Source organism: Lepus europaeus, chromosome 6, assembly GCF_033115175.1.
Source record: "Lepus europaeus isolate LE1 chromosome 6, mLepTim1.pri, whole genome shotgun sequence".
NCBI lineage: Eukaryota > Metazoa > Chordata > Mammalia > Lagomorpha > Leporidae > Lepus > Lepus europaeus.
In genome coordinates this window covers 35,750,946-35,773,363 of record NC_084832.1, presented here as the reverse complement: position 1 = coordinate 35,773,363, position 22,418 = coordinate 35,750,946, and the positions used below count along the sequence as shown (strand labels likewise).

Below are 22,418 nucleotides of genomic sequence, written 5' to 3'. Positions count from 1 at the left end.
CAAATAAAAATTTTTATTTATGCTAATATACTTTTTCCTGATATCTTACTGATATGATGATTTCCTCTTCCTCACTGAAGTACCAAAATCTGATTTTGTTTTCTTGCTTAAGGGCTGAGGAAAACAGTAGTAAAGCAATGGCAAATAGAAAATGTTTAAGGTGGGTAAGACTTATGATTGGTATTTTAAGGGAATTCAACATAATTTACCACAAGTTTCATATTTTACAAAAAATATTCAAGGTAAATACATTTTATTTTATCAAATGAACAAAAAGGTAATTCAAGAAATGAACCCTGGTGGCTACCAGTGTGATTTCTCATAAAATGTCAGCTTCTTGTGAAAATGAAACTTAACTACCATGCTGAAGCTGACAGATGAGATTATTCCCAGTAATAGCACAGGAAGGGCAAGGCAGGAAGAGAGAAACTCAAACTCAAATATCCAACTCCGCCCTTCTGAACAAAATTAAGCTGATTAATGTTTTTGTCTTTTGATAGTAACAGCCTGCTTTCTCACAGTCCCAATTTGTTATTTCCAGTACTCCTAATTGAGTTTTTTCTCTGGTGGTTGACAGTCTCCCACAAACAATTCTTTATATCTGGAACTGCTGTTGTCAAAATGAAGATCTGCTCACCGTGTTCTATCTGCTCTCATTCCAGAATAGGATAAGGGCCAGTGTCATTTAAAAGAGGATGTGTTCCTCATACTTTTCCACCGAGAATGAAGTTAGGCTAAACTGGACTCATGCATTAGTAGGAATGACTGGAAGCAACAGGTTTGCACTCATTCAGACATTACATGTTCTTCTAGCACCTACTGTGTGGAGTCCTGTGTGAGACCCTGGGGCATAGTAGTTAACAGAGTATAACTGTTCTCTGCCTAGAGAAATTTCCTGTCTAATAAAGGATACAAAGAGGTCCTAGAGGAATGCACAGGTATAGCACTTAACCTAAGCCTAGAAATATGGAGGGCTTCTGGAAGCAACTTGTATACTTAGACAGGAGTTTCTCAGCTTTTGGGCTATTAGTCTTTTCAGCCAGTTTGTTTTGTTATAAAGGCCTCCTGTACATTTTAGGATGTTTAGCATCCTACTGTATGTCACAATTTGATGACAACCAAACATCTTCAGACATTGCCAAATGTCATCGAGGGGACAAGCTCATCCCTAGTTAAGATCACTATCTTAGAAGAGGAAAGGAATAAAGTTATGAGATGAGGGAAGAGAAAAAGGCACCCCAGAGAGAAGACCCAAGAAGCAAGAGGGAATCACAAGTATGAAGTCTCCTAAGCCAATACATACCATGGCCTCAGAGAGCATGAGCAGATGCAACTACAAAGCTTGCTATGAGAATGAAGTGATAACTAAGTCATAATCTCAAGGACCTACATAGGTCATTTTATCAGCTTGGAATCTGTATTAATTTTATGTGTCAACATAACTGGACACAGGGTGCCCAAATATTTTGCCTAATTTTATTCTGAATGTTCCAGTAGAAATAGTTTGGGTAAGTTGAGCGTGGAGAGTTGATAGGCTGGGTAAAGTGGTCTGACTCATCTAATTAGTTAAAGGCCTGAATAGGACAAAGATAATTCCTCCCACTCATTGCCTTTGAGCTGAGACAAGAGTTTTCTCCTGCCTTCAAACTAAAACATTGCTATTCCAAGCCCCTGGTTTGCTAGTACTTGGTCTGGAACCACACCATTGGCTCTCAGTTGTTTCTCTGGAGAACCCTAATACATTGTGTAATAAATTATCTCAGAAACCCTGCATTTAAAGCAACAAACATGTATTATTCTCCAAAATTTCTAAGGATCAGGAACCTCAGATTGGCTTGGTTGGGTGGCTCTGGCTTAATGTCCCTCATAAGGTTTACAGTCAAGCAACTGGCTGGGCTGTAGTCTCTGAAGCCTAAACTTACTTTGGAAAGGTCAACACTCAAGCTAGCTGTTCAAAGGAGGCCTCAGTTCCACCCCATATGGCTACGTACAGCATTGTTTCCTTCCTCCAGGGTAAGAGGCTCAAGGAGAAGATTTGTGTTCAAAAATAACAGAAAGTGACCTTAGGGGCAGGTGCTTGGTGCCGTGGTTAAGGCACCTCGGGATGGCTGCATTGCATGTTGAAGGGTCTGGGTTCAAATTCTGACTCCACTCTCAATCCCCACTTCCTGTTAATGTGCATCCTGGGAGGCAGTGGTGATGATTCAAGACGCTGGGTTCCCTGTCCCCCGTGTGGGAGATGTGAAATGAGTTCTAGGCTTCTGGCTTTAACCTGGTTTTGTCTTGGCTTTTGCGACATTTGCGGGGTGAACCAGTGCATGAGAACTCACTTGCTCATTCTCCCCCCGCCCCTCAAATGGGTAAAACCAAAAAATTTGAAAAATTAACTCTAGTTACAGAAAATCTTAGTAGTTGTCATGGTTCCATAACACTATTAGGTTTACAATTAAACTAGCAAGTGATTTAACTCTTTTTCTGAATTAACCTGTGGCAAAACCTGAGGCCTAGAAACTTAATGATACAACTCCCATTAAAGCTCAACTGACTTAGGGAAGCTCTTCATTTCTTTATAAAGCCTTTCCACCATGGATGGCTAAAGCCATCCTAGCCCACTCTTCAGTTTCAAGTAAAACTGGTCTTACCAGTCTCAACTCCTAACCTCACTCTGAACTTGAAAAAAATATCTATTTTACCTCTTGGGGTCTTGACTTTCTCTTGTTTAGATTGCAACTAATAACATTGGCAACTCTCAGTTTCTTTGGGCAAACCACAAGAATCCACTTTGTTAACTTGCATATCAGTTGAGTACCTAGATATGTAAGAAAAAAACACAACTTTTAACTGAAATAATAGTTGATTTCTATTTAAAGTGATTGTCAGACTGTATGTTTGTTTCCTTTCAACTTACGATTACCCCAAAACATCAAATTAAACAGATTAATTAGGAATATACCACAGAACCTCAAACTGATCATTCTTTCCCTATGGCCACAAAATATCCATCTTGCTCTTTGCATACTAGAATCCAAGTTTCTACTGATGGTGGCTGTGGAATCCACCAATATTGTCTGTGGATAGATGCTAAGATGCTGGTTAGAATGCCTGCATCCCACATCAGAGTGTCTGGGTTCGGGTCACAGCTCTAGATCCTGATACAAGATTCCTGCTAATGCAGACCCTAGGAGGCAGTGGTGATGGCTCAAGTAATTTTTTTTTCTACTACAGTCATGTTTTGTACATGGATGGATCTAGTTCCTGGTTCCCAGCCGTGAGCCAGCCCAGCCCAACTGCAAACATTTGAGGAATGAATCAGCAGATAAGAACATTTTTGCCTCTGATTTTCTCTCTTCCAATAAGTTAAAAATTAAATGTCTGAAATGGTACCTTGATGTCCACAACAACCATCTCTGCCAATACTGAACATGTGTCTGGGTTTCCTCAATCTGGACCACAGTTCAGAAGCCCACTTTAGGCAGCCAATGCATGATGACTATGATCTAAATATTCCTAAGAACTCATCCTTCCATGTCCCTGTCCCCTATACTATCCAAGTAGTCACAATGCTCACCCTAAATAGTTAAAGAGTCAAAGGGAAGAGTACCTACATTCCCTTGGTTGGCACTGGTTACTTCTCTGACTGGTAACTTCATTTCTCTCTAGTTCTTTTTATTCTGTGCATGAACAACTTCCTCTGCTTTCATTTCCCAAATCTTGGCTAACACTACCTTGCAGTATGTAGCAAGCTTTCCTAGGGATTTGAGGATAACTTTAGGGAACTGTGTTGAAAAGCCAAACTTTAAGTTAGGTATTTTTAAAGATTTATTTGGAAGGCAGAGAGAGAGGCAGAGAGAGACATCTTCCACTTCTGGTTCACTCCTCCAGATGGCCACAATGGGCAGCTCTGGGCCAGGCTGAAGCCAGGAGCTTCATCTGAGTCTCCCACCTGGGTGGCAGGGGCCCAGACTCTTGGGGCATCTTCCACTGCTTTTCCCAGGCCATCATTAGGGAACTGGCTTCAAAGTGGGACAGCCAGGACACAAAACAGCAACTATTTGGGAAACCAGCATCTCACATAGTGGCTTTACCTGCTGCACCACAATGCTGGCCCTCAAATTAGATATTCAATCTCACCATTTTTAAAATCTGTCTATTCTTGTCCTTTCACACAGAGTTCCCTGCTGGGCACCTCCTTCTGCAGCTCTTAACCAATCACCATGGTATTATCCCAATCCATGAGGGCTCCTACGGACCCTGCCCTTGGCCATATCTCCAATACCCTTTTTCCACAGGTTCTAATCAAGAGAAGCAAGATCAACCCACATTATCTCCCATGGACACTACTTGCCCTCAAGAAAAATAGCATCTTGAATTCTCATGCACATTAGTTTAGCTCTTCTTTTTCCTCTCAACACTCCCTTCTATAATAGGATTGGGGTAAAACCCCAAGGCTCATGGAGATCTCCTCTAAAATTGACATGCATTCTTCCCCAAAACAAATCCTGCCACTACATGTAGAACAGGTTCAGATTTTTAAGTAACCTGGCTTTTAGACCCATGGTGAATGCAAATCTGTTGTCCAGGACAAGGGCAGGCCAAGACACTGGCATGTACCAGGTAGGCAGAATTAAGGTTACACAAACCAAGCTATGGGGATGAATTATAAACCTGTATAACCCATGTTGAAGCAAACGCAGGGAACGGCAGGAAGCAATTGAGACAGGCAGTACATCCCCGAAGCCAGGCAGAGGAACAGGAACCAGAGATACGCAGAGAAAGAGTGATTCAAGAACGAGCAAGGATGCGAGCTGAAAATGCCCCCTCCAGCCTCTTTGTCAAAAACTCCCAAGAGCTTCTAATGGCACATTTCTCCCTAGACCAAGAGGATGAAGTATAAAGGGAAAATAGAAATATGCCTTAAATATTGTATATGCCACATCTTACTTCATCAATCCACTATTTGGGGGCACTAGTTTCCAATTTTTAATCTTATAACCAAGACTTCAGATTTTTAACTGTATGTAGCAGTTTTCCTAAGTTTTTTCCCATACATATTCCTTAAGATAAAATTTTTCAAAGTGGAATATTGCAGGAGTAAATATCATTCTGACATTGACATGTGGCATCTAGGCACAAGAAGCAATCCTTGTTTTACCACAAATTTACTTTTCTGATGCCCATAAGGAATTTCATGTGCATCATTAATGCCCTTCCTAGCCTTGTTTAGTTCTTCATCCACCAGCAAAAGCAGCAAAACGTTTCAGAGGAAGTTCAAGTGACTTCAGCCGGGAGGTGTTGAAATTGTGGAAATTCCAGAGTCAGAGCAAAGTGAAAGGGAATGTTTCAAGGCAGTGGAGGGTATAAAGGCAGTCAGCCAGCAAATGAGCGACTCGGCCAGCTCACTCCTGAGCTAACCTTCCTCTCTAGGACAGCATGATGCTCAAGGTACTGTGACATTTGATGCGGCTTACTCGAATTGCTTTTCCAGCAAGCTTTTTCCTTTCTCAATTTCCTTAGTTTCCCTTCCCTTAAGAACTATTGCTCTTGAAAGTTTCTGCTTCAAAAATGGCATTTGAGCTTTTCTCGTAACCTCTGGGCTACCTAATTAACTCCATCTTATTTTCCAATAGCATTGTACAAGAGGTTGATTGTCATACATATTAGGAATAAAATTAATCGTGCAAGTTCATTGAATTTTAATCTAAGTTTTATCTTTAAGGAGCACTCCTGTGTGCTTGTTTATTCTGCAAATGCTTGTGATAGCAGAAGTTGGGCTGAAACTGAGCTGGAAACCATAATCCAGGTTTCCCATGTGGGTAGAATCCAATAACTTGAGCCAACCTCACTGCCTCCCAAAATGTACATCAGTGGGAAGCTGGAGTCAGGAGCCAGAGCTCAGAATGAAATCCAGGTTCTACCAGGGGGCTGGCGCTGTGGCACAGTGGGTAAAGCCCCAGCCTGCAGCACCAGAATCCCATGAGGGCACCAGTTCGAGTCCCGGCTGCTCCTCTTCTGATCCAGCTCTCTGCTATGGCCTGGGAAGGCAGTAGAAGATGGCCCAAGTCCTTGTGCCCTGCACCCACGTGGGAGACACGGAAAAAGCTCCCACTCCTGGCTTTGGATCAGCTAAGCTCTGGCCGTTGTGATCATTTGGGGAAGAGAATCAGCGGAATGGAAGACCTCTCTCTCTACCTTCCTCATTCCCTCTACCTCCCCTCTCTCAACCTCTCTTTCAAATAAATAAAATAATTCTTTTAAAAAAAAAAGAAAGAAAAAGAAATCCAGGTTCTCCAACGTGGGGCACAGGCAGCTCAACTACTAAACACCCACTCCCATTAACCTCCGAGTTTGATGTGTGCCCATTTTGATGTTGCCAGGGTGCATTTATGATTAGGCATTTCCTGTCACAGTCCCCCGTCAAAGGTAAGATTTTTTTTTTTTGACAGAGTGGACAGTAGAGGGAGACAGAGAGAAAGGTCTTCCTTTTTGCCGTTGGTTCACCCTCCAATGGCTGCCGCGGTAGGCGTGCTGCGGCCGGCGCACCGCGCTGATCCGATGGCAGGAGCCAGGTGCTTATCCTAGCCTCCCATGGGGCACAGGGCCCACGCACTTGGGCCATCCTCCACTGCACTCCCGGGCCACAGCAGAGAGCTGGCCTGGAAGAGGGGCAACCAGGACAGAATCCGGCGCCCCAACCGGGACTAGAACCCGGTGTACCGGCACCGCAAGGCGGAGGATTAGCCTACTGAGCCGCGGCGCCGGCCAAAGGTAAGATTTTAAGTACCATACCGTTCTTGCTGGGCATTTTAGAGAGCTAAGGAAAGTGTCTGACAAATCAAAAGAACTTGTGGAATTTGCTGGTTAAATGACATTTGTTATGATTTAATTCCTACATTAATCATTGTATTGAACTAAATAGATATGTAAGTGCCATGAGAAAGGTAAGCTGACTGGGAAAATATTGTAACCACAGAGTGGCGTGAGGCTCCCAGACAGCAGAACAGCTGTTTTTTTTTTTTTTTTCTCTCTCTCTCTCTCTCCCCTCTTACGTTCCTTTCCTTCAGGGGCTAGGAGGAGACTATTTGTTCTTTGGCTCACGAGGTCATGTTCAGGATTTATCTGTTGGGGTCCCACCTTCATAAGTCACCAACAGCATGGTCTCATGTGGATGGATGCCACAGCCACCTCCCAGGTTCCATGTCAGCACCCAATTCCCACTACTCCCCAGACATACACCTTTCCCCATCAGGCAGCCCAGACCAGATGTAACCCGGAAGAGATGGAACATCTGTGGGAATTGGGAGGACAGGAAGAGACTGAAAAATAGGCTCTTTTACCTAATCCAAGGTTCCTTTCAATACTTGAAAGAAGTTTTACCTAGCAGATTGTCAAGCCTGCTATTTTTCCTTCCTACCTTCCTCCATCTGCCCTCAAAGATGTTTACCCAAGTGTCCAGCAGCATGAATGTCAACATTATCGTTATCCTCTCCCCAAATCAGAAATGTTTTTGCCAGCATCCCTTCTGTCTCCCGGCCATCTTCTTTCCATCTTTCTTTACTGAAGCTTCAGAGACATAAAAAGTAGCCTATCCTTTGGAGAAGGGCAGGCATCTGCCGAGTTCTTCTGGAGACTCTAGGAATAGGACTGTCCTGACTTCACTGAAGAATGTTCAAATGGGCCCTGGTTCCATCTCTAACTGTACCCTGGCCCCGAGCTCAGAATTGGAGAGCCTCAGCCAGCCTGGGCCCCAATCCAATAACCCCTCACCCTAAAGCTAACAGTTTAAAGGGACATACCTGATGCTCAGTAAGACAAAGGAAGTTGCACAATGATGTAATGTAACAGGGAGGTTAAGCAGCTGAAATTGACTAAGAGGTACTAAGATCTAGGTATATAGTGAAACATGACAAATCGATGTTTTCAGCCACACACAATAAATATTATCTCTTGTGGAGATGTACAGGAAACAAAATAGCTGTCTATGCATTGAATAATTTGATTTTAAGGCTGGAGCTTTAAGGAGACAGAGCAGGTTAACCCACCACCTGCAGGGCCAGTATCCTATATGGGTGCTGGTTTGACTCCTGGCTGCTCCACTTTTTTTTTTTTTTTTTTTTTTGACAGGCAGAGTGGACAGTGAGAGAGAGACAGAGACAAAGGTCTTCCTTTTGCCATTGGCTCACCCTCCAATGGCTGCCACGGCCGGTGTGCTGCAGCCGGCGCACTGCGCTGATCCAAAGCCAGGAGCCAGGTGCTTATCCTGGCCTCCCATGGGGTGCAGGGCCCAAGCACTTGGGCCATCCTCCACTGCACTCCCAGGCCATAGCAGAGAGCTGGCCTGGAAGAGGGGCAACCGGGACAGAATCCGGTGCCCCGACCGGGACTAGAACCTGGTGTGCCGGCGCCGCAAGGCGGAGGATTAGCCTATTGAGCCATGGCGCTGGCTGCTGCTCCACTTTCAATCCAGCTCCCTGCTAATGCACCTGGGAAAGCAGTGGAGGATGGCCCAAGTGCTTGGGCCTCTGCACCCACCAAGGAAATCCAGCAGAAGCTCCTGGCTCTTGGCTAGGATGAAGATTTATTTATTTGAAAGAGTTACAGAGGGAGAATGGGGGAAAGACAGATATAGAGCGCTCTTACATCCACTGGGTCACTCCAAAATGGCCTTAACAGCTGGAGCTGGGCCAGTTCAAAACCAAGAGCCGGGAGCTTCTTCTGATCAACTTTGTGAGCACAGGGGCCCAAGCACTTAGGCCATCATTCACTGTTTTCCCAGGCAAATTAGCAGGGAGCTGGATCAGAAGCAGAGCAGCTGGGACTCCAACCAGTATCCATTCGGGATACCGGCATTGCAGTCAGTGGCTTGACCTGTTATACCCCAATCTGGCCCCAAGAGTTTGATATTTAAAGAAATTTCGAAGTGCTCCCCTGCTTCTACAATGTAAATAACCCGGAATGCAGCACAGTTATGAAGGCAGCCAGGAGTGAGACTGAGCAAAGATGCTAGAGGTCCTTGATGAAGTAGCAGACACCCTGGAGCCTACAGGCCTGCAAGAGGCTGACCTGCCAGCCCGGGTCTTGACCTAGTTTGAGAGGAACTCACGAAGACAGACAAGCTACTGTGCAGCCAGCTTCAGGTAGCAGACTTTCTACAGGAGGACACAATCCAGGGCCTGGACCCCTTGGCTTCTGAAGACACAAGCCAACAGAAGTCAGTGGAGGCCAAGGAGCAATGGAAGAAGTTGACAGCCACATCCCAAGACAATGTGGAAGCCATCAGAAGTCATGGGACCCGCACTCTAACCCAGGTGGATGAAGCAAACCCAGCTCCAGGAGGCAACAGAGCAGCTCCAGGCCAAGAAACTGGTGGCTGTGGAGCAACTCTGAGCAGCCCAGAAGCAGTGGCAGCTACAACGGGGGAAGCACCTGTACCATCTGGTGGAGGTTTCTGCAGAGGTAAGGGAGCCCAAGACTGGAAAAGAGCAGGGGCTTGGACAGCTGGGTCAGCAACTCAGCATCTTGAAGCAGCAGGCAGGAGTGGTGCAGGATCAGCTGCGGAGGCACCAAGCCTCCCTTCAGCTGCCATATACCCTGCATGGTAAGCCACTGCTCGCTCAGGCTGAGGCAGAGCTCCCACAGGAGCTTCTGCACCTGAATCTTCCTAAGGAAAAGCCCCAGCAGCTGACCTGGCCCCCAAGAGCAGAGCAGAATACTGGAGTGGAACATCGGGGACACCGTGGAGAGAGACCGTGAAGTGTCCTCCAAGGATGGGCTGGGAACTCCAGAGTGCAGCCTGATTTATGACCTGGACTCATGTAGGTTCGTTGAATGATGCAAATCAACAAAGTCTTTCAGCAATTCTAGACCTTCGAAGCCTGTTGCTTTAAAAAATGCATACCTCAGTTTCTATTAACTTCATCTAAGACACACATTAGGCATGAATTAAATTTTCTCATTTTTCTTTGTGTATTTACTTCCTTTTGTATTTATCATTGTTTGTAGGTTGCTTTCTATATCCTTTATTAACTTGTGGTTAGCTAATCTACTTAACCATCAGTTTTTTGAATTTTTGTTTTTCATCAAGACTGTGTAATAGATTCCAATCTACTTTTTTGTATATTTTGTCATTCCAGCTCATGAGTATCTTTTCTTACTTTAAACATAATATGTGTATTTTGTTTATCTTTCTGGAAAAAGCTCATAACTTACCACTTTGTGGGCTCTGTGTTTCATACTGCCTATTTATTTGTACGGCTTATGTAGTTTTACTGTGGGATATACATTTTTCCTGAACTTTGTCATTTGTGCTACTTAGTGGCCTAGAAAAACTGACAGGAATTTTGTTTACTTCTGCAGATAGCTTGGGGGTACTAACATATAACACTTAAAAAATTTAAACTAGCATATATTTTAATACATATGTATGGTATATCTGTCATTTTCATTAATGTTTGTGGATTTTCAAGATTTTTAAAAATTCTCTCAATATCATTAGCTTTTGTACTGCTTTAATGTTTATTACTTTCATATTGTTTTGATTTTTTAAATTTTTAACATTTTTGTAGTTTTTAAACATGAATATTTGTTATACACATTTCTTCTTTCTCATATTATAATAAATGCATGTTTGTTTTAAAGATTTATTTAAAGAGTTAGAGAGGGAGAGCCAGAGAGATCTATTGGTTCACTCCCCATCTCTCCACAACGGCCAAGGCTGGGCCAGAGTGAAGCCAAGAGCTTCATCCAGATCTCCCACATGGGTGTCAGGAGCCCAAATACTTGAGCCATCTTCCACTGCTTTTCCAAGGAAATCTCCCAGCAGGGAGCCGATTCAGAAGTGGAGCAGCTGGGACTTGAACCAGCACTGATTTGGGATGCTACTGTCTCAGGCCTTGGCTTTACCTGCTATGCCATAATACTGGCCCAAGAAAATACATTTTAATTATATATTTTATTATCACTCTTAATAATAGATTTTAACATGTAGGGCATTCATTTTCATACTGATTTTGTTTGAGATCAAGGAAGTTTTATTGCTTTATTTCTCATATGTATTTAGAATAATGTTTAGTTCCAAAGTAGATTTAGATTTTTTAGTCTACCCGATTTGATTTTGTACTTATCAATTTTGATTTCATTTGTATCAAGCAATATAACACCTATTAGTTCTGCAAAAAAAATTTTACTAGTTATATATACAAATATATAGATAGGTCTATGTGGTTTATATGTGTATATGTAGTTATTATATGCTCTTAAAGAGGTTTTATTTTTGTATATGATTAAATCTATAGACAGAAGGAATATCCTTATGGAGGGTAGATACTCATTTATCAAAAATGTCATTGACTAAAAAAGGAACAGAACAGTCACATGAGTTATTCCAAGTTTTTAAGTATGACTTAGAGATTTGCATGAGAATTCACAGGAGTAATACCCAAAAAAGACATTATTGTGCTCTACCTTTTATCTCTTTTCAAAATATTCTTTTTCTGACAGAGATCAAAACACTGGAACTCCTATAACACATTGCATTCATTCTCTGTGAACTTGTCCATTTAACCAATTTTTAGGATAAGTTCCCCCCTCCAAAAAAAAAAAAAAAAACCAGTATGACAGTGATAGAACTTGTATGGTGTGCCACTGTAAAATTCTTTATTATCTGCTATTTTTTGAAAATCAGAGAGAGACAGAATGGTCAATTGATTTTCCATCCACTGACTCACTTTCCAAATGCCTACAAAGGTCTGGGCCAGGCTGAAGACATGAGCCAGAATATCCATCAGGTTCTCCTACCTGGGTGGCAAGGGCCCAAGTTCTTGAGCCATCTTTTGTTTCCCAAACACAGCAGAAAATTGGATCAGAAGTAGAGCAGCTGGGATTCAAACTGACACTCTGATACAGGGTGTCAGTGAAAAAAAGCAGCTGCTTATAACCTGCTGTGCTGCAATATTGGCCCCATGAGTGTCTTATTTTTAACATGACATTTCTGGCAGGCAAATATAAATCCTGGATAATTTCATCAAAGTCTATCCTTCTAATTCCATCAGTTCAATTTTGAAATTAAGATTTTGTTCCTTGTCCTGACTGTTGATGTACAATGAAATACTTTACCCAGTATAGTATTTTTTGTTCTAGTACTATTGTTTGAACTCTGTAATTAACACACAATTATTCTTAGTAAGTGTTTAAATTTTAACTGAAAAGTGATCCCTGTTAAATATAAGAGTGGGAAAAAGAAAGGGAGGAGATGTACAATTTGGGACATGCTCAAGCTGACTTGCCCCAAATGGTGGAGTTAGAAACATGCCAGAGGATTCCAAAACAATCCCATCATGGTGGCATGTACCAATGCCATCTCACTAGTCCAAGTGATCAACTTCAGTTCACATTCGATGGCTCTGATAGGTCTAAGAATCAAAGGGATCACACAAACAAGACTAGTGTCTGCTAATACTAACTGATAGAATCAAAAAGGGAGAGAATGATCCAACATAGGAAGTGGGATACACAGCAGACTCATAGAATGGCAGATGTCCTAAATAGCACTCTGGCCTCAAAATCAGCCCTTAAGGCATTTGGATGTGGCAGAAGAGCCCATGAGAGTATTGTAGGCATGGAAAGCCAGGACACTCTGGAAAAAAAAAAAAGACGACGACCTAAATGAAAGATCTCTGTGAGTGAGATCCCAGTGGAAAGAACAGGGCCATTAAAGGAGGAGGTACCTTTCTCTGAAGGGAGGAGAGAACTTCCACTTTGACTATGACCCTGTCAGAATAAGATCGAAGTCGGCGAACCCTAAAGGCTTCCATAGCCTCAGCAACTCATGACTAGAGCCTAGGGAGATTACTGACGCCATGAACAAGAGTGTCAAATTGTTAAGTCAACAACAGGAGTCACTGTGTACTTACGTCTCATGTGGGATCTGTCCTTAATGTGTTGTCCAATGTGAAGTGATGCTATAACTAGTACTGAAACAGTATTTTTACACTTTGTGTTTCTGCGTGGGTGCAAAATGATGAAATCTTTACTTAGTATATACTGAATCGATCTTCTATATATAAAGATAATTGGAAATGAAAAAAAAAACCTTGGTTATAAATTGGACATTGCATAGAAAATTAATCAATTTTTTAAAAATATCATGTAGGATCTCTGTCCTTAATGTGCTGTACATTGTGATTTAATGCTATAACTAGTACTCCGACAGTATTTTTCACTTTGTGTTGCTATGTGGGGGCAAACTGTTGAAATCTTTACTTTATATACTAAACTGATCTTCTGTATATAAAGAGAATCTTTATATATCTTTATATTGTGATCTTGATGTGAATGGAAGGGGAGAGGGAGCGGGAAAGGGGAGGGTTGTGGGTGGGAGGGAAGTTATCGGGTCAGGGGAAGCCATTGTAATCCACAAGCTGTACTTTGGAAATTTATATTCATTAAATAAAAGTTTTTTTTAAAAAAGCAAATATGTAAAATAAAACAGGGGAAAAACAAACAACAAAAAAAGATTTTGTTCCTAATAATCTACCCTATTAATATTCTTTGTAGCAAGAAAGACTATTTTCTATTACTTTTCATTTCTTATAATAAACTTACTCTTTTTGTACTGGTGCTAATCAGTGAAGGTCATACTCCTAAAAGAAATGCCTTTTATTCCCTGTAATACTAATACACATTCATTTAAAAGTTGGCTTGTATATTCTCTTTTGATATTATCATTTTTAAGATCTTGTTATGCCCAAGTAGAAAGAAATATCTATAAAATACCTAGAATTATTGGTTTAAGATTTTAAAAGTTTCTGTTAACTTTGGAAATAGAATGTCTAGTTCCACACAATGTGTTCATTTTAGAGCTTTTTCTGATAACAAACTCATTGCTCTTATTGAATTTATAAAATGTGATTATTTCTCCTCTGAGCTTCATTATGCCTTTATGTTTTGAAATATTAATGTAGGCTAAAAGTAAATATATTGGTTGTTATTAAAAAAAGGTAACCAACCCTGCAAGTTTTTATTTTCAGGCTTCTGGGTGGGAGCAGAATGTCTTTTCCATTGGGATGACCACAGGTCCTTCATAATCAACAAGTCCACAATGAGCCGATCTTTATTGCCCCAAGTCTGCTGTCTTCCTTCGTTTCTTCTCCAGAACCTCTCCTACTTCAATGATCTCTGTACTGTCCTGGTCTACCCCTCACCAATCAATGCTCTACATAGTTGAATGCAGAGATCCTTGCGAACAATTCTGATCAAACGTCTAACTTTCTCAAGCAGTACAATGGCTTCCCATCCAGGTCATCAACTTCAGAGTGACATAGTGTTTATCATTCAGCCCTAGTCTGCAAATTCACCTTCCTCCCACTACAGTCTCCTACATGCAAGCTCTACAGCTGAAATGTGCCAAACTCAGACTACCTTTAGTTACCTCTATAAACTACTTCTATAAACTCCATCCTCATCCTCTATACCTTCATCTGACTGACTTCCCTAAGCTTGTATAACCAGAGATCAACATCTCCAGGCAGTCTCCACCAATAGGGAAAAAAAGGCCATGGTTTGGGCCGGCACTGTGGCTCACTTGGTTAATCCTCTGCCTGCGGTGCCAGCATCCCATGTGGGCACCAGGTTCTAGTCCCAGTTGCTTCTCTTCCAGTCCAGCTCTCTGCTGTGGCCTGGGAAGGCAGTGGAGGATGGCCCAGGTGCTTGAGCCCCTGCAGCCGCATGGGAGACCAGGAGGAAGCACCTGGCTCCTGGCTTCAGATGGGTGCAGCACCGGCCATAGTGGCCACTTGGGGGGGTGAACCAATGGAAGGAAGACCTTTCTCTAACTCTGCCTCTCAAAAAAAAAAAAAAAAAAGCCATGTTTCTTAACTCATATTTATCTTCTAATTTTCTTATAGCCCTATTTTTAAAAAATAATTTCATTGAAACGATAGACCAATATTGTCATATTAATGATATCAATATGTTGAGTATTGATTTAGCATGATTTTATATTTTAAAATTCTTGACATGCCTTATGTTTTAATTTTATTTGACAGTTATAGACAGTGAGAGAGACAGACAGACAGACAGATAGTCTTCCTTCCGTTGGTTCAGCCCCCAAATGGCCGCTATGGCCGGTGCTGCACCGATCTGAAGCCAGGAGCCAGGTGCTTTCTCCTGGTCTCCCATGAGGGTGCAGGTGCCCAAGCACTTGGGCCATCCTCCACTGCCTTCCCAGGACACAGCAGAGAGCTGGACTGAAAGAGGAGCAGCCAGGACTAGAACCTGGCACCCATATGGGATGCCAGCGCCACAGGTGGAGGATTAACCAAGTGAGCCATGGCACCAGCCCTTGTTCTTTCTTCTTAAATCTTCAGATTTCAGTATTCAGTCTGACATGTTTAGTCTGAACTATCCACATTCCGATTCTTCATAGCCCCACATGGAGAAGAGCTACTATTCAAGAAATAACAGTGCCACAGCATGTAAAAGTCACCTAGAGATACTGAAGGAAAACTCATTCCTGTGCTAGGCTTCTGAAGATTCTAGCTCTGGGGAAGGTCCAATTCTGTTGTCTACAATGGGGGCCTGATACATTCATTCTCAATAGCATCCCACCCAGGTGGTTCTGCAATAGTCGTCTAAACTCCATTTAAGGGCTATGAAAGTCAGTGCCTTCAGCTGCATACCTGCAAAGTGATATTCTATGCACCCACCTAGAAATCTGTGGGTGTTAACTGGATAATGCATTTGAAATATTCCACATAGTCTGGGCATGTATCTTAAAGAAATGGCAGTTACTCCCCCTCCAATGTCAGCTATCTGCTTACTGGGAAAGTTGTTCCTTGCACCTGCTTCTCTTGACTTTCTATAATTACCTTCACTATTATCCATCACTGTTCTTAACTAATCTGAGCACAGAAACCAGCTACTGTGCATTTCCCCATTCTATGCCTCATGCAGAGTAGATGTTTAACACACATTATTTCTTAGAACCTGAATTAAACTTCATCTACTGGGTTTCCACTAATGGAGCCAAACTCCTTACTCAAAATTAGGAAGTGGAATGCAGCACTACTGATCATCTTCCCTTTAAAGTCTGTCACAGAAAGCTTTGCCAACATAATCCATGGCTTGAAAGTGGGACACCTGACAGATCCTGTTATTCGAAGGAGCAAGAGGATGATTCTGGATACTCTGGGCGTGGGGTTCCTGGGAACCAATACAGAAGTGTTTCACATTGCCAGCCAGTACAGTAAAGTAAGTTGAAAGTCTGTTTCAAAGATAAAAGTCAAGTGTGCACACATGCATATTTTGGGATAAATCCCAGGGAGGGGGGCACACATGTTTTATTTACTCTATACTTTGTTTTATAATATAGCATTTTCTACATGATTTATGATTTTCTATGCTTTATCACATTAGTTTTAATATTCATCCATATCCTTTACTAAGCCACTGCCTTAAAACCATACACTGGTAATACCTCAGTTTATTCTTATAGCTGAAAGCACACTTTATCCTGACTGTCTTAGAAGCAGTAGTATCTACCACCGACCATGTGTTTATGCAAAGTCTTTAAGATTATCTGAAGGAAAAGCTGCTCAGGTACCCAGAGCAGAAGATGATATGGATGTGGGAGATACACCATCCACTCTCCATAGGATACACACTTCACCTTCCTCAGTGCTTGTCTCTAAGAAGTAAAACATGTTGTGACTCTGGATCTGATCTGTGATAGAGCCACAGCATCTCTTCTCCTTCCCATGGACAAAGCTGCATACTCTTCTACAAGGAGAGTGACCCAGTGACTAAAGCTTCCAACTAGCACAAAGGGTTCAAGTGATAACCGTTAACATGACACCTCCAAAGGTAACAAAGCCTGAAACGGTGACTTGGTATACTGTGCTCACTCCCTGTCCCACTGGTGTTCTTCTCTTCCAGATCTACACTTCCAGTGTATCCAGCACTGTTTGGGGTCAGCCAGACATCAAGCTCCCACCTACATATGCTGCTTTTGTTAATGGAGTGGCTGTAAGGAGTTTTACATTTTCCCAACTACTAGATCATCATCCTAATTTTGGTGCCAGGAGATGTCTTAGGAATTGCCCCCAGCTTCCATATGGCATAGATGACACAGATACGAGATAACTGAAGTTCAGAGAAGAAATTGCCTGATCTCCATTGTAGACACTAATTTCAGCTTTCATGGTTTTTTCTTTTTTTTGACAGAGTTAGAGAGAGAGAGAGACAGAGACAGAGAAAGGTCTTCCTTCCATTGGTTCACTCTCCAAATGGCCGCTACGGCCAGCATGCGCCTATCCAAAGCCAGGAGCCAGGTGCTTCTTCCTGGTCTCCCACATGGGTGCAGGTGCCCAAGCACTTGGGCCATCCTCCACTGCCTTCCTGGGCCACAGCACAGAGCTGGACTGGAAGAGGAGCAACCGGGACTAGAACCTGGCGCCCATATGGGATGCTGGCACTGCAGGTGGAGGATTAACCAAGTGAGCCATGGTGCCAGCCCATGGTTTTTCTTAAAAGACTTACTTATGTTAAAGGCAGAGAAACAGGGAAAGGGAAAGACAGATCTTTTACTGTTGGTTCACTCTCCAAATGAACTCAACAGCTGGGACTGGGATACACAGGAGCCAGGAACTCATGGGTGTCAGGGGCACAAGTACTCAGGCCATCTTCTGCTGCTTTCCCTGGCACATGCATGGAGCTGGATTGGAAGCAGAGCCCCCAGGACATGAACCAAAATTCCAACATGGGATGGTGGTATCACAAGCGGCAGCTTAACTTCTGCACTGCAATAGCAGACCCAATTGTCATGCTTTTACAGTAATCTACTATTTAAATAAATCATGAAGTAGAAGAAATGCAAGAATTTAGATAAAACCCCCAATGGTGTTCAAAATTTAAACCTTTGAATGTGTATAGCAAGAAAATTATGTAACTCAATACCCAAACATAATTTCTTTTCAGTTCTTTGTTATGGGTGCTGTTTTCCATTTAGTAATATGCTCTTCATTATTCAATAGATATTAAGAAAAAATCCTTATGTATCTATTTTCTGAACAAAAAGTCAACCAGCAATTTTCATCCAGAAGATTATTTTGTGTTCTTGCTTTATGTCAGAGGCCGTCTGTAAGATGTGTAGTTCGGACATGAAAATATTGGGACTTCTGATATATTTTCAGGGTTTACGGGGATAGTACTTCAGAATGTTGAAAGTCAAACCCAGTGGTGCATTCAGGAGGAAACATCCAGCAAGCAGTGGGAAATCCACCAGCCATATCAAATAGACATAAAACTTTTTAAATGAACTTCTGGTTAGTACCAACTATTTCAAAAAAGATGAATGGCTGGGATAAAGAGGAGTAAAACCTTATAGCATAAAATGGTTTTTAAAACTGGGCTCCAGGGTTCCTGTGCTATAATTTCTCTGAAAGTTTGTTATTACTTTGTAATAAACAGGTACACAAATATGACAGGATACAGAATAAATGACAAACTTTCAGTGAGACTTGTTTAGAGGATGAGGTAGGAAGAAGGGAGTCCACTGATTCTGCAGCGTTCAATTTTATTTTCATTTAATTTGAAATGCAGAGAGAGAGAATGAGAATGAAAATGAGAGAATGTGTGTTTATGTGTGTGACAGAGGTCATTCATCCACTGCTTTACCACCCCAAATGCCCATGACAGCCAGGGCTGGGTTAGACCTAAGAAACGATCTACAAACTCAATCCAGATCTCCCAGGTGGGTGGCAGAGACTCAAGCTTTTGCGCCATCACCTGCTGCCTCCCAGCGTGTGCATCAGCAGGAAGGTCGAAGTGGGAGCCAGAGCAGGGACTTGAATACAGGCACTCTGATACGTGACACAGGGGTTCCAAACATTGTCTCAACTGCTGACCCAAAGGCCCCACCCCAGTTTTTTTAAGGGGAGAATATAGATCTTTGGTGGGCTGTGGCAGATAAAGAAGTTGCTCTCCAAGGTCCTGCCCTCCTCTGGGGAGAGGGACAGCGTTTTCAGTGCAATTTACAATCACAGCCAGTTCTCCTATTTTATGAGAATTAGATCAAGAAATCTCACATCAAAGCTGTCGCTGAACTAAATCCTTGCTGATACAAGAAGCCATTTAATTAAAATACGTTTTTTGTCGTTTATGTCTGTTTACCTAGATCCACTCAATGGACTTTGACGATACGTGGCACCCTGCCACACACCCTTCTGGGGCTGTCCTTCCTGTCGTCACAGCTTTATCAGAAGCCCTGCCTCAGAGTCCAAAGTTTTCTGGCCTTGATCTGCTGCTGGCTTTCAACATTGGAATTGAAGTCCAAGGCCAATTAATGCATTTCTCCAAGGAAGCCAATAACATACCAAAGAGGTATGGAGAGAATTTGCTACATCAAGAGATAGCCACGTTCGCTTATTCTGTCAGTCATGACCTCTGAAGAGCTTTCAACTTGGAAAACAGCTCAGTTGAAGGTGTTAACATTAGTGCTGACAGAAAAGCCAATTCTACTCAGATGCCAGACCCCATACCTGTACATAAAAGTATGACTTGGAGAATGCCTTTCAAATTTTTCCTTTCAGTCTAGAGAGCCAATCAGGCAGCTGGGACCATGAAGTAAACTGGGGCCGGTCATCCCAAATGACTCATGTCCTCTGGCACCCTGTGGTACTCTGAGTATTCCTATTCTCATCCTTGAGGCAGAATCTACTCTGCTACTCACAGGGTCCTTCAGGATGATGGAAACACTGAGAAAACCCTAACCAGACAAATCATCCTGTAGACCTAACGTTGGCTGCATGAGAGTCAACCTCAGCCTCAGGCTTATTTTGCCACTTGTTTTGGCCTCCTGGAAGAGGCCTGCACTGAAATATTGGTTTCTGGACTTTCACAGTTCCTACAAGGCCCTCACTTCTTACAGTCACTCACTGAGCTTTCGGCAATCAACAACCTTAGCTTTTCTGGCAATTATTCGCAATGACATTTTAAAAGAATTGATTACGTGTTAGGCACTACTGTAAAACACGTTAATTCCTTTAAGACTCAAAACTCTACAAGGTAAAACTCTATTATTAGTTTATGAAAGACAAGTACAGAAGTTGATCAACTTTCCCAAGACCACACAACTCTCTACCAGCCGAGATCTGAGCCCAGGCAGTAAGACTCCATGATCGATGTTCTCAACCACTACATTGTACTGCTTGCTGGTGGATAAGGTTTGTCTCCAACTCTGCTTCTTTGCTTTTCAGATTCCATCCCCCCTCGGTGGTAGGAGCTTTGGGTAGTGCTGCTGCTGCATCCAAGCTCCTAGGGCTCAGCCTGACCAAGTGCCAAGAGGCTCTGGCTATTGCCGTTTCTCACGCCGGGGCGCCCATGGCAAATGCTGCCACCCAGACCAAGCCCCTTCATGTTGGCAATGCTGCCAGGTTTGGGGTAGAAGCTGCTTTTCTGGCAATGCTGGGTCTTCAAGCAAACAAGCAGATCCTGGACTTGAAGGTTGGATTTGGGGCCTTCTATGACAATTATTCCCCCAAAGTCCTTCCAAACCTGGCTACCTACACTTGGCTGCTGGACCAGCAGGATGTTGCTGTCAAGCGATTTCCTGCCCATCTGGCTACCCACTGGGTAGCTGAGGCAGCCGAGTCTGTGCGAAAGCACCTTGTAACAGACAGAGGCCTGCTTCCCATTGACCACATCCAGAGAATTGTGCTCAGAATTCCGGATGTCCCATATGTCAACAGGCCCTTCCCAGACTCAGAGCATGAAGCTCGTCATTCCTTCCAATATGTGGCCTGTGCCATGCTACTTGATGGTGATGTCACGGTCCCATCATTCCACCATTCCCAGATCAACAGGCCACAGGTGAGAGAGCTGCTCAAGAAGGTAGAGCTGGAACACCCCCTGGACAACCTGCCAAGCTTCAACACCCTGTACTGTGAGGTGAGCGTCACCCTCAAGGGTGGAGCCACCTTTACCGAGCGCTGCGATACCTTCTATGGTCACTGGAGGAAACCACTGAGCCAGGAGGATCTACAGAAAAAGTTCAGAGCCAATGCCTCCAGGACGTTGCCCAACGACACAGCAGAAAGTATTGTAAAGGTAGTAGAAAAGCTGGAAGACCTAGAGGACTGCTCTGTGTTGACCTCACTTCTGAAAGGATCTTTTCCCCAGAGGCCTCTTCAAAACTATTCAGCCTATGATCATTCCATCCGCAATCTCTCCTGAGGCGTATCAACCTCTAAGCGATTTGGCATTTGGAAGGAAGCAGCGAGGATCTGCTGCTTGGTCTGCCCAGGAATATCTGTTACAAAATACAGAGACACCAGAAAGAGAATTACCTGAAAGGAATCTTGTCCATTAAATTCTGCAGGATAGTTCAAATTATCCAAAATCAAGAAAATAAATATCCAAGAAACACAGAAAGGTCGATTTGAAAAGTATTCTTAAGGGTGAAATTCGAGTCACCTGTGGCTTGCCTGTAAAATTAATCTTTTCAGAGGAATTATTTATGAACTTCATGAACCTCAAGGCTAGAGAAGGTGGACTTCGTATTTGCTGTCAATGAAGAGCTCAGATCTATCACGATAACAGATTGCCGAGACTGTGGTTCTTATCAACCACTCCATAGTGTGATGGACATGCTTGCTTCTGCAGACTGTATGCTCTAGTTAAAAAAGACTCTGAACTTTGTTCATGTTTATTAGCTTTATTCCTGTCTAGTTTACATATCATTAAATCATCCATTTCAAGTACTTATTTGTCTGTTTTACTAAGTTTCATGAAGTTGAACAAACATCACCATAATCCAATCTGGGGATACTTTCAATGCAAAAAAAAAAAAAAGACAATCAAAGATACATTTTAATTTGTGTGACCTGAATCTGTGTATCATATGTTTTAGACGTGTTGGTAGAAAGAAACTAAAAACATTTTAGATGGTTGTGCTTAAGTTTACTGGCTAAACAAACCACACCATGTTAGATATTTAAGAGGTGTTTTCAAATACATGATTCTTAAAATTTATAGAAGGCATTGGACCTTCCGGTAAATGTTTTCTTAAGTTGTTATCTAATGGTTGAAACGGTTTGCTAAGTATTCATGTGATACTGCTATTGTCAGCAAGCGATCTAGGACTTGCTCCCTCATTTCTCTATTCTAAGCCCAACTTGTTCTTTCATTTCTCTATTCTCTTCAAGGTAGGAAACTAATTCTATTATGAAGGAATCTGTAGGACGCACAATTTAATCTTTAGACCTTATAAAAGAGATGGCTAACATTTTTCTGTAATAGCATAGCCAAAATAAGAACTTAAATAATAATCTCATAGCTAGATTCACTTCGCCATCAGCGAAGTATACAGTAAGTAGAAAAAACCTCCCTTTCAGACCAAAGGGAAAGAAAGTTTTTAAGTGAGAATA

At 42.5% G+C, this 22,418-nt stretch overlaps 1 protein-coding gene and 1 pseudogene across 1 annotated transcript; both read left to right on the top strand.

The window, feature by feature from the left end:
- Nucleotides 1–5,368: 5,368 nt before the first annotated feature.
- On the top strand, nt 5,369–21,809 carry ACOD1 (aconitate decarboxylase 1). Its single transcript, XM_062195298.1, has 5 exons — nt 5,369–5,442; nt 16,084–16,245; nt 16,930–17,019; nt 19,169–19,374; nt 20,250–21,809. Exons 1-5 carry the CDS (start codon nt 5,431–5,433, stop codon nt 21,223–21,225), a joined length of 1,446 nt encoding a protein of 481 aa, XP_062051282.1. The 5' UTR covers nt 5,369–5,430; the 3' UTR covers nt 21,226–21,809.
- On the top strand, nt 8,998–9,829 carry LOC133762542 (ZW10 interactor-like; annotated as a pseudogene).
- Nucleotides 21,810–22,418: the final 609 nt, after the last annotated feature.